The sequence below is a fragment of the Scylla paramamosain genome, chromosome 39 (assembly GCF_035594125.1).
Source record: "Scylla paramamosain isolate STU-SP2022 chromosome 39, ASM3559412v1, whole genome shotgun sequence".
NCBI classification, from domain to species: Eukaryota; Metazoa; Arthropoda; class Malacostraca; order Decapoda; family Portunidae; genus Scylla; species Scylla paramamosain.
Window position 1 is genome coordinate 12,382,382 of NC_087189.1, and position 12,025 is coordinate 12,394,406.

General features: G+C 39.4%; 1 protein-coding gene and 1 long non-coding RNA gene across 2 annotated transcripts in view; both read left to right on the top strand.

Moving 5' to 3' along the window:
* The window catches only part of LOC135092191 (uncharacterized), a 6,693-nt gene extending 3,808 nt beyond the window's left edge, over positions 1-2,885 (top strand). The window contains exon 2 of the long non-coding RNA XR_010262789.1: positions 695-2,885. This is a non-coding gene — a long non-coding RNA (uncharacterized LOC135092191). The remainder of the gene's footprint in view (positions 1-694) is intronic.
* Positions 2,886-5,631: 2,746 nt separating this feature from the next.
* LOC135092194 (NADH dehydrogenase [ubiquinone] 1 beta subcomplex subunit 11, mitochondrial-like) lies at positions 5,632-11,135 on the top strand. Its single transcript, XM_063990490.1, has 3 exons — positions 5,632-5,848; positions 9,410-9,543; positions 10,427-11,135. The coding sequence occupies exons 1-3, from the start codon at positions 5,666-5,668 to the stop codon at positions 10,575-10,577; spliced, it is 468 nt and encodes a 155-aa protein (XP_063846560.1). The 5' UTR covers positions 5,632-5,665; the 3' UTR covers positions 10,578-11,135.
* The last annotated feature ends 890 nt before the right edge of the window (positions 11,136-12,025 follow it).

Genomic DNA, 12,025 nt, shown 5'->3' on the forward strand with positions numbered 1-12,025 from the left:
ATATGGAGAGATGAATGTAATATATAGTCGGATTTTAGACGTTAAGAACAGCGAAATATGTAGATCGCCGACACTTGGGGAAACACAGAACCCCTACATGCAGGGGTGTACACTTCTTTTTTTTTTTTTTTAATCCTAGCTGGCGTAACTCGTCACGAAAGTGGGTGAATGTTTGTTTACGTGCAAGGCGAGGACCGTCCTTATCTCGGTCATTAAAGTACCTTTCCAGTTCATTAAAATGCTTTTAATCGTCCTCTACGCCTGCGTGGCACCTGTACTATCGTCATTCTCAATAACAAAGCGGTTGTTGCCCTGAAGAATGTGCAGTGCATGACATCGCCACGCGGGGCGACGCCAGGGGGTGCCAGTACTGCGACATTTATTTATTGATCCATTCATACATTTGTCTATTTTGGTTACGTTCATACTCCGAAAAAGTTTCAAATGACAGCGTTGTTACTTATTTTACCCTAACCTAACCTTAACACAACATCTGCATCTCCGAGGTACTGTTATTGTTTGTATCCATTCATTTATTTTTGTCACGCTCATGTACATACTCCAGAAAACTCTGAATTGATAGCGTTATTACTTGCTCTAACCAGACGTACCCTTTCCCTGACGTCCACAGTATATTTCCGTCGTTTTCAGGATTTTATTATTATTATTTATGTATGTATTTATTTACTTTCAGTCCCAGTCCACAGCCAATGCTCTTCAGTGCTTTGGACTCCCATCACGACATTTTGAAAGACAACACATGATGGGTTAAGTTTTCATGTGTGTTTTACTTATTTAATTTCATTGAGTTTGCTTTTTTTTTCATCGATATGCAGAACTACTGTTAAACTATCACTAGGATCATAAAAACACCCTTGAAAGAAAAATCATTACCTGCTAAAAATTCTAATTAAAGCGCCGAATAAATAAATAAATAAAGTATAGGGCAATAACATCATTCACAGCCTTTAGCAAGTACCTTTATCACTCACTGCTTTGTCCCGCCGTCTGTTCCTCTTTCAAGTTATTTTTTTTTTATTATTATTTATTTCCTTTAGTTGAGATAAAGCACCAATTAAGAAAACGGGGCCATATTAAAAAAAAAAAAAATCATTAGTATCTAGTTTTATGACCCACCGGTTTGTCCTGCCGTCTGCTCCTCAGTGTAATCCCTTCTTTTTATTGTATATTTTCTTTAGTTGAGATAAAGCCCTGATTAAAATAAAAGTATGGGTCCTCTTATTATTCAGACTATCGTTAGTATCTCGTCTTATTACCCACCAGTTTGTTTTATCGTCTGTTCCTCAGTATAATGCCTTCTTTTTATAATTTTTTTTTTTTTTTTTGGTCGAGATAAAGCACCGATTAAAAACATGGATCCCCTTAATATCACTCAATCATTATTATCTCGTTTTATTGCCCACCAGTTTGTTCTGCCGTCTAATCCTCTGTGAAGTACCTATTCTTCATCATTTCTATCAGTCATCGTACGTATATAATCGACAGGAAGTCTTCAAGATATACGTACAGTACTATAGGGTCCGTATTTTCAAACATTTCTGCATCCTTCTACGTTGAACTGGATGTAGTGGAAGTCACTTGGGTTCTCCCGGATTCTGTCATGAGTCCAGTGATAGTGTAACCCTTTGACTGCTATTTGGTACACATTTCCGTAATTATTTATCACTCTGAGACATCTTTACTTGATACATAGCCACATCCTGGGAAGAACTGGGAAGAAATTGCAAAATGTACACTTTTTCATTGTTAATTTTTCTTGTAGATGCTTATAAATATCCCATGCATTACCTCTGGTGTTGTTGTTTCGTATTGCAGTGATAGATTAACAATAATTCCCCACCGTCCATAAGAAAAACCACTCACAGGAACACAGCTACCCGTGAGTGTGACCTGCGAAAATAGTATCCGTGGGAAGACAAAGGATTTCAAGAGAACGATTCATTATTCACGAGATTTCTTTGACGTCTGTTCCTCTTTGAAGTTTTTTTTTTTTTTTCTTACTTAGACCTGCATATGTGAACAATTAATAGCGACCGCGGGGTAGCGTGTCCCAGGCGTCAAAAAACCTACTCACGTCAAATTCAAATAGCAAGGGTCGCTGCTTGGAGAATAAACAGCTTGAGAGGCAGAGTGCGTGAGGATCAACATTCACGCGCGCTAGCTTCCTCGCCCTCCGTCCCTCCCACCTCTCTAATTTCTTCCCCAATTTTTTTTTTTTACTTTCTTTGTTAATACATTCTCATAAGGAATTTCCCAAGTGGTGATGGATCGAACAAGAGAGAGAGAGAGAGAGAGAGAGAGAGAGAGAGAGAGAGAGAGAGAGAGAGAGAGAGAGAGAGAGAGAGAGAGAGAGAGACGCGGAGGGAGAGAGGCGCGGAGTGAGGAGAGTTCTGGGAATGCATAGTGGTGGCGTGCATGAGCTAAATGCATCAAGGCCTCTCAACTATTAAAACCGACTCGCTTACTTAGTTACTTTAGTTAGCTACTTTCTCAATTACTTGCCTATCTACCCATCTACCAACTTAGTTATTCATCTACTTGCATACTTCAATGGTAGTTACGAAACACCGTTATATATATATATTTTTTTTTTTGTCCACTTCTAGCCACACTGGGTGAAGTAGCGATAAATATGGTCACTATCTAAAAAATAATGATAACGATAACAATGATGAAAAAGGAAAGAGACAGAAAGGAATGATAAATGTGAGTAAATAAATAAATACAGTAATGATAACAAATGAAGCTGTAAAAATAAATTAATAAATACAGTAAAAAAGAAAGGATAAACAAATGAAGAGATACAGTGATGATAATAACAAATAAAGCTACAAAATAAAGAAATAAAAAAATACAGTAATGATTAACAAATGAAGCTACGAAAAATAAACATATAAATAAATGAAACGAATAAATAAATACAGCAAATATAACAACAAATAAAGCCATAAAATACATAAATAAACGCACGTACATAAAAAAATAAGTAAACTTTACCCGCTTTCTCCTCACTCCTCTCTTTCTCGACTCCACAAGTGTTATCTCCCTCCATCCCCCCCACCAGTTCCCTCACCCCCCCTCTCTCCATTACCCCACACCCCCATCCGGCCGAATCATGGTGCAAACGCTATTCTCGCCCCCAACCTCCCTCTCCTCCGGCCCTCCTTCCACGCCCTCTCCCTCCTCCCACGCCCTCCCGTCCATCTTTCCCTCCTTCCCCTAGGTGCTCATGTGACATACACCACCACCACCACCACCACCACCACGACTACTAGCACTGACCTACCGGATCTTACATGCATCATGACTACTACTACTACTACTACTACTGCTACTACTACTATTACTACTACTACTACTATTACTACTACTACTAATAATAATAATAGTAATAATAGAGTAGTAGTAGTAGTAGTAGTAGTAGTAGTAGTAGTAGTAGTAGTAGTAGTAGTAGTAGTAGTAGTAGTAGTAGTAGTAATAATAATAATAATAATAATAATAATAATAATAATAATAATAATAATAATAGAATAGTAGTAGTAGTAGTAGTAGTAGTAGTAGTAGTAGTAGTAGTAGTAGTAGTAGTAACAACAACAACAACAACAACAGCAACAACAACAACAACAACTACTACTACTACTACTACTACTACTATACCATTGTTGTTGCTGCGGCTGGTGCCACAACAACAACAATAACAATAATAACAATAATAATAATAATAATAATAATAATAATAATAATAATAATAATAATAAAACGTAGCTACCATTAACCAAAACTGCTCTACTACTATTTATGAGACTAAACTGATCATCCCTGTTTGGACCGTTCATTGTTATTGTTTCCAAGTACTTCTTCGATGATACCGCAGGCACACACACCATCATAACACACCCACAATAACCCGCGGCTTACCTCAACACAAAGTAAACAACACAGGGAGAAAATATGTGTCCTATAAGATAAGATAGATGATCCAATAGCGAATATACCGCACAATCTGACACTGTGGGTAGTAGTAGTAGTAGTAGTAGTAGTAGTAGTAGTAGTAGTAGTAGTAGTAGTAGTAGTAGTAGTAGTAGTAGTAGTAGTAGTAGTAGTAGTAGTGGTGGTGGTGTACGCTCACCACACAACCAAGAGCCCTGCTGGTTCCTGTCCTAACAGTGAATAAGGAAGGCGTGAGACATGAGTACACCTATAGTTGTCATCTTGCAGTAGGTATTCATTCGTGTTACTGTACTGTAAATATCGATAAGTAACCAATTAATCGATTCACTTAACTATCAGAGTGTATTTCTTGTTTTCCTTCATTTCTACATCATTTATTACTTTAACTAACTATGTACATGTTATAAGAGACTAAAATATTACACATTTGTTTGCTTACTCCAACACAGAAGCAAGAATGTTGGAATATTTTTCTCTCGTAATAAGACTGGTTATCTTTCCATTACCCTGCCCAACCTCACTTAAACACCGCTTCAATACATCACTTACAACGCACAATAGACATAGATACGCAAAAGTGTCTTAACTTTCACCCAATGCTTAAAATGATGCAACACTTTCCCCTCTGACACCCCCCTCCCACTCCTCCCTCACTCATCTGCATCAATCATGGCGAAACATGGCACCTCCCCCACTCCCTTCCTGCCTCCTCCTTCCTCTGTTACCGCCTGACCCTCCCTGCAGTTCTGTACCCCTCATCACGTCTTCCCGGAAAAGACAAGCCTCAGAATGCACTCCTGTTTTATGTGATTTTTTTTATTTTTCTTTCTTTCTTTCTTCTTTGAACTACGATGGATTAGCAGTATAGGCACCTTCAACTTTTCCGCTGCATTCCCTGTTTCCACTGGGTGATCCCTTAATTTTCGTAGACAGCGAGAGCAAACCTCAAAACCCGTATATTTATTGGAATATACCGGTATTCTATTGGCTGTCATACATGGTTGTGTATGTCATTTGTTATTGTGTAATACATTAACTTTTTTTTCTTGCTGACCTCATCTATTATTTACTTATTTTGTTTATTTACATTCTTAGATATGTTAATATGCGACTATTTTTAAAAAGCTCACAGAGATGATTAGCCAGGTTCTTAAGTGTTTCTCCTGTTAATAAAGAGAAGACTTTGTTAATGTCACTGGAACCGTAAGTCCGTGTAGCTTCATCTAGAGACTTTTGAAAGCTATCGGGTTGCGGCAGTTTCCTTGGTGTGTAGAAAGTTTACTTTAGGTGCCCCAAATATATTAAATTTTCGTTTTCTTTCCAAGCCTATGAAGGGGTGTCTTACATAATCCACTAGTCAGCTGTTTTCCATCAGCTGTCTTTATAGTCATTGAATTCACGGGTGTTTCTAGTGAAGCTTATCCTACATCAATGACTTCTGATAATTAAAAAAAAAAATGTATACAAAAATATTGAATGAAAATATCATTCTCTGAGGCACTGCTGTTTTCGCTGTTCCTAAATACGAGTTTTTGGGGTAAGTAAAAACATTTTCCTGTGTTCAATTGACATTTCAGCTTATATAAATAAATAAATGAACAATGAGCGTACTTACCGCATCAGTACTTGCTTTGACCCCAATATTGCCTTTCCTTTGGGTTTTTCGTTCCTCTCCTGACGGTCTCAGTCCAAGATGGCGGCCCTCACTCGTCTCGGCGCCCTCTCTCTCCGGCTGAACCAGCGGCTCCTGCAGCCCTCCGTGGTGCGGTCCGCGGGCATTTCCACCTCCAAGAAGAACAAGGACACCGTGACCGTGACAGACGTGATCACGGACCATGGCAAGACCAAGACAGAGTCCTCAGAGGCCGCCACCAAGGTAGGCTTGTGAAGGAGAGACAAGGGTTAATACCTAAGAGATGCAAAGCCGTGCTAACCACTGCGAGTGTTGGCCGTGCATTCACCCCTACAGTGTGAGGGTAACGCCTGCCCTGCCCTCGTGACGGGGCATGCACACTCATCAGCCGGCCTCCTGCCCCTTCACGGAACCACAACAAACTCTGCTGGAAATGTCCTCTCACTACCTGTCTCATTAAGCTTATATCACTGCAACCACTATTATCACCGGCATCCTACGCCTCCACGGCACCACAATAACAAACAATGCTGGAGATGACCCCTCATTAAGCTTGTATCACTGCTACCACTATTACCACCGGCATCCGCCTCCACGGCACCACAACAACAAACATTTTTTTTTTTTATGCAGGAAGGACACTGGCCAAGGACAACAAAAATCCAATAAAAAATATGCCCACTGAAATGCCAGTCCCATAAAAGGGTCAAAGCAGTGGTCAAAATTTGATGGATAAGTGTCTTGAAACCTCCCTCTTGAAGGAATTCAAGTCATAGGAAGGTGGAAATACAGAAGCAGGCAGGGAGTTCCAGAGTTTACCAGAGAAAGGGATGAATGATTGAGAATACTGGTTAACTCTTGCGTGAGAGACACCTCTCTAACGCAGAGAATAGGGGTGAGAGAAAGAAGAAAGTCTTGTGCAGCGAGGCCGCGGGAGGAGAGGAGGCATGCAGTTAGCAAGATCAGAAAAGCAGTTAGCATGAAAATAGCAGTAGAAGATGGCTAGAGATGCAACATTGTGGCGATGAGAGAGAGGCTGAAGACAGTCAGCTAGAGGAGAGGAGTTGATGAGATGAAAAGCTTTTGATTCCACCCTGTCTAGAAGAGCTGGAGATGACCCCTCATTAAGCTTGTATCACTGCTACCACTATTACCACTGGCCTCTGCCTCCTTGGCACCCACTACAGTAACAAACACTGCTGGAGATGACTCCTTCTTGCCTGTCTCATTAGGCTTGTATTACTGCTGCTACTACTGCTACCACTTCCTCCTATGCCACCACGGTACCCACACTGTTTATTTACACCACATCCCGGAGATAACCATTCACTACCTATCTCACTGTGCACATACTATACTCCTACTACTAGCAATATTGCCACCGCCACCAGCCTCGTCTGCCTCCGCGGCACCCACAACAAACTGCTTGTTGTTTTGGTACACCACATCTGCCTCCTCGTGCACATTACTCTGTATCAAGGAATCGGGGTTAATTGTCACTACTACCTTAACAGCCAAAGTTTTTAGAGGTTTCCATATCAATATGTCAATAAAATCGGTGTATTTTTGTGGGCTATTATGAAAGTAACCTTAGCCTACTTATTTTGAAACAATGACATTTTAATTTTGGGTGAAATATTATGCAGTTTCATGTAGTGAGATCACCAGTCAGACTAAAGAACTGAATATAAACTTAACAAAAACTAACCATCAGATTAAATTGCTAATGTTACTTCAATGTTATCCTTTTTCTTTACACATATGACATTATTTTAATTTATACATTTATGTATGGCGGTTACAGTGACCATAGAGTTACAATATACCCATACATGTATTATTAAATGCTGGTACTAGATTGTACATAGCCGTAAAATGCTGATAATTTTACCATTCTTATGAGTGCCTATAATAATTATTCAACACTAAATTATTATATTTAAAATAAATTAACCCAGACACTGTTGCCTAACCCTTTCACTGCAACACAAAACATTTAGCAGCAGCAGAAGGAATGTGTGAAGTCTTTATAAGCATTTACAAGAAAGTAAGCAATGAAAAACAATACGTTTTTTGCAATTTCTTACCCTTTCAAAGATTGGATGTGGCTGTAAAACAAGAAAAAATGTCTCAGAGTGATTAGTGATTAGGGAAAAGTGTACCAAGTGGCAGTCAAAGGGTTGAAGAACCCTAATATTCCTGCACTGTATCACCATCACTGCTGTTACTATCACCACTTTTACTTCTGGGTTTCTTTATCAGTTAATTTCACTCACATCCACTATTCTGCCACCCAATACATTCTGTGGTATTAAAATGCTTGAGTCATTAACGTCTTTCAACACTTGTCTGTATGATTCCTGGTCTGTTGTGAATGAGTGTGATACAAACGCCAAGTGAAAAGAATACATTTGGTACCTCATTGTACATCCTTAATCCATTCCAGTTCTTTGGACTTCAGTGTATGCCAAACATATTTTTCCCAAAAGAAATAAAGGGAAAATGATTAATCCATTCCCATGAAAAAAATCCTATTGTTATTGGCATATCATACACTACATTGATGGGATTGTATAAAATAACTTAAACACTGCTTAATACTAAAATACATACTGTATTTGATGTCATATGACACACCCCCTTTTCAGCAAGGCATATTCTGGAAAGAAAATTTTTTATTTATGTATTTAAGCAAGTTAGCAGTACAGCTGAACAAAAAGCAATCACAGTAGTAAAAATATCCTACATGATTGCAGTAATAAAATAGAGGCAGTGGCCTGGTCAGAGGCGAGGTGAAGAACCCAACCCAGCTGCCAAGATGCCAACACGCACTTGAAAAGGATGGTGTTTTCATTTTCAACATTTTCTTACATTATATTGTGGTTGAAAATTATGATATAGTACCCTTGCCTATAATGTGGTGTAAATCTTCAGTTGTACGGGTTAAGGAGATTTCAAAATTAAATCTACATTTGCATAGAAGACACAGAAGACAACACCTCTTTTTTCACTTCCATGGTGATCCTAACCATTCTCTTCTTCACTTGGGTCTTCTCATTAGCTTTCTTAGAATTTATGGTTAATGAATTTACTAAAAAAAAATTACAAAAAAATTCAAAATCACATGAAAATTCAGTTATAACGCGGGTTGTTCACTGAATGGTAACAGTGGGCATACTGACGTTTGTGTCCAGTCATAACTTTGTCTCAAGAGAGGTAAAAAAAAAAAAAGTATCTCGTGGTGTCATGACTCATTTTGTCCCATACAGGTTCTACTATGAGTTGTATTCCAAAACAAAGGTTGTATACCAAGCAAATTTTTTCACGTCCAAACAGGATGTGTACCAAGTTGGACTTATTCTAAAGCAGATGTATACTGAGGTACTACTGTACCAAGAGGTTACTTTAGATGTCTTGTGTGCTGTCATTAATCTGTAGTTGCATGTATTTTTTGACACTAAGACTTGATTTTACAGTTGTTTGGTAATGTTCCTAAGCAAAAGCCTTAAGAACTGGCATTATCAACACCTAGATACCATTCCACAGTGTTGTTTTTGTGGTTTCAGAAGTCCCTTAACTGGTGACGATCATAACAAAACAAAGGTCTCTGATTCGATATCATTGGCACTGATTTAATGGTTGTGATGGTGTTGGTGGTGTTGGTGGAGGTGGAGATCATCACTCATTGGTAACAATCACAATAAGAAATCAACCTTAAGAAAAGAGCAAAACATGATCTTGTTTCAGAAAATATCTAAAAACACTTTCTTTGGTTCATCCCTGACCTAAGCTCTCGTCCCACAGAACTGGGTCAGCTGGGGCTTTGACCGCTTCTCCCAAGTGGAGGACAACTCTACCATGCACATGACCTTCTTCGTTGCAATCACCCTCTGCATCGTCACTACTGGCTTCATTTGGTCCTACCTCCCAGACTTCAGGTGTGTATTACTCTCATCAAACTGACTGGTGTCCTTCAATCAATCCTCAGAAGCTGCAAGACACTTATCCTTCTGTTTTGGATGACACTTTTGATCTTTCTTTTGTGACTGCCACCTCATAGACACCCCCCCCCTTCTCTCTCTCTCTCTCTCTCTCTCTCTCTCTCTCTCTCTCTCTCTCTCTCTCTCTCTCTCTCTCTCTCTCTCTCTCTCTCTCTCTCTCTCTCTCTCTGGCCAGTACCTTCTTGCATAAAAACAAAAATAAATAAATAGATAAATCTTTGTCTTCACCTTTGCATTTATTGAATCATATAAATCTATTTCATCTACATAACTTGTAGTGGATATGTGAAATAGTAATAATGTTGTGAGTGTATGGCAGGTTGGATGGTCTGAAATGAACACCACTACTCTCATTATGTTCAGGTTGGGTAAAACTGAGCTGACTATTCAGATAGTGGATTTTTCAGTAATCCATTGGTGTTGCTGAAGCAGTCATGTTCCATTATTGGCATTGAACCATTAAGCAAGCTGCAAACTACTTCCTTTCACATCATTATAATTCATTTGATGCTTAGGAGACTTATTCACAGTATTTTTGGATTCTATTCACATTATATCTGATTTTTGTTGTTTGTGTGTTTCAGTGTTCTCATTATCAAATGATATCTGCCAGTTGTCTGTTTAACTTGCTTGTGTAATGTTGCAATCTTTCTTTGCTCCTACTGGAAATCACAAAATGCATTGTGTTCTCAGTATCATTTCTGTGTTGTAATCATAATCATATTTTTTTAAGCCAAGTAAGCATTGGTGGTAAGCATTGGTGACCCATGGCCACTGTATAAATATAAAGTTAAGACTAACTGTACACTTGTCACTTCAGAATGCGTGACTGGGCACAGCGCGAAGCTTTCCTGGAGCTGCGGCGTCGGGAGGCCCTGGGCCTGCCCGCCATTGACCCAGACCTGGTTCCACTGGACAAGATTGAGCTGCCGGCAGATGAAGAGCTTGGCAGCAGGGAAATCATCATCTGAGAGAACAGAGGGAGACACTCCCGGTGCAGCATTACTCACAGCCACTGCCTCAGCCACAGCCACTCCCTGGCTCATCTTGCACCAAGAGCTCATCTATTCACTGTCTGAGAAAGGCATCATGGACTGGATTACTTTACTGAGCTATTTATAAGTTAAAGTCAATTAGCTTCAACCTGTTAATTTATTATATGTCATGCCCGGTACAGGGCGTGCTGGTGATCCCTGCAAGTCCATCCTCATTGATTATCCAGTTTGTTCCAGAATTGTAAGGCTCAGCTTTGTAAAATTGGTGCATGGCTACAGGAACACTGGCTGGATGAGCCTTGTCAGTGGGAGTAAATTTTCAGCAGTATTGGTTTAACATGTCGGCGGCAAACACATGGACATGTGGGATGGCAGTGGTTGCACAGCACAGTGTGAGGTGGTAGTGCTGCACACCTTCCTTTGTGATGTGATGGTATGCCTGGCAGACTGTAATTTATGGTAGGGCTGAGTCTTAAAGTGAAGTTGTGTAATGTAAATATGTAACAACTTAAAATATAACATTTATTAAGTAACTGTCACTTTTGTCAATGAACCTTTACAAGTGAAGCAAGTCACATTATTAGAGTGAGCAAGAGTGGTGGCTTGGCGCATCTTGGTTGGCAACATGAGTCAAGTTGATTGGACAGACAATGAGGAAGTAACTAAGTACTTTCTGGTTCACTCCTATACAAGCACTTCAATATGGAAGGGCAGACAAGTGAAAGCTTTGCAGGGAAAAATGTGCCAGGATCTATAAGGTGTAGGTCCAACTTTTTTGTGCACATGGCCCACTTTTGTCATTCCTAAACACTCATGGCCCACTGCCCTTAAAAATTATGTAATGGTGATACTCGTCTAAACACACACACACACACTTCCAACTTTGTTTCAACTTTGTGTATATCACAGAATTTAGCTGTCACTGTACTGTATTGTTATCTAGTGACATTAATTTTTCCCTCTATAGCATACCCTCCACTTCCCACACCTGTAGACAACTTCTCTCTCTCACTCCCCCTCCCCATGTTCCTACAATTATATTACTTAGTGATTATAATAATATGGATGGGTCTTGTATATTTTTTAGTTACCAACTGCATTACTCAAATCAACCATTTAAATATTACATGTACATGCATTACTTAGCCATTACAGCCACCACAGATTGAACAAATGATAATACAATCACAAAGAAGAGATTCACCATATCAAAAGTAGAAATACCAATCTATTTACAACAAAAAAGAATAACAAGCCTGAAATTTCCACTTGACTAAATCAAAAAGGTAATTACTTCCAGTGATGTCTGAAGCACTAGATCAAGCGGTGCTGTGACCTTATCAATGACCCACCTGTGAACTCACTGAATGTTTCCCTTCGTGTCACACAACTCAAGGGGGCAGTCACAGCCTGCCCTCTAGAGA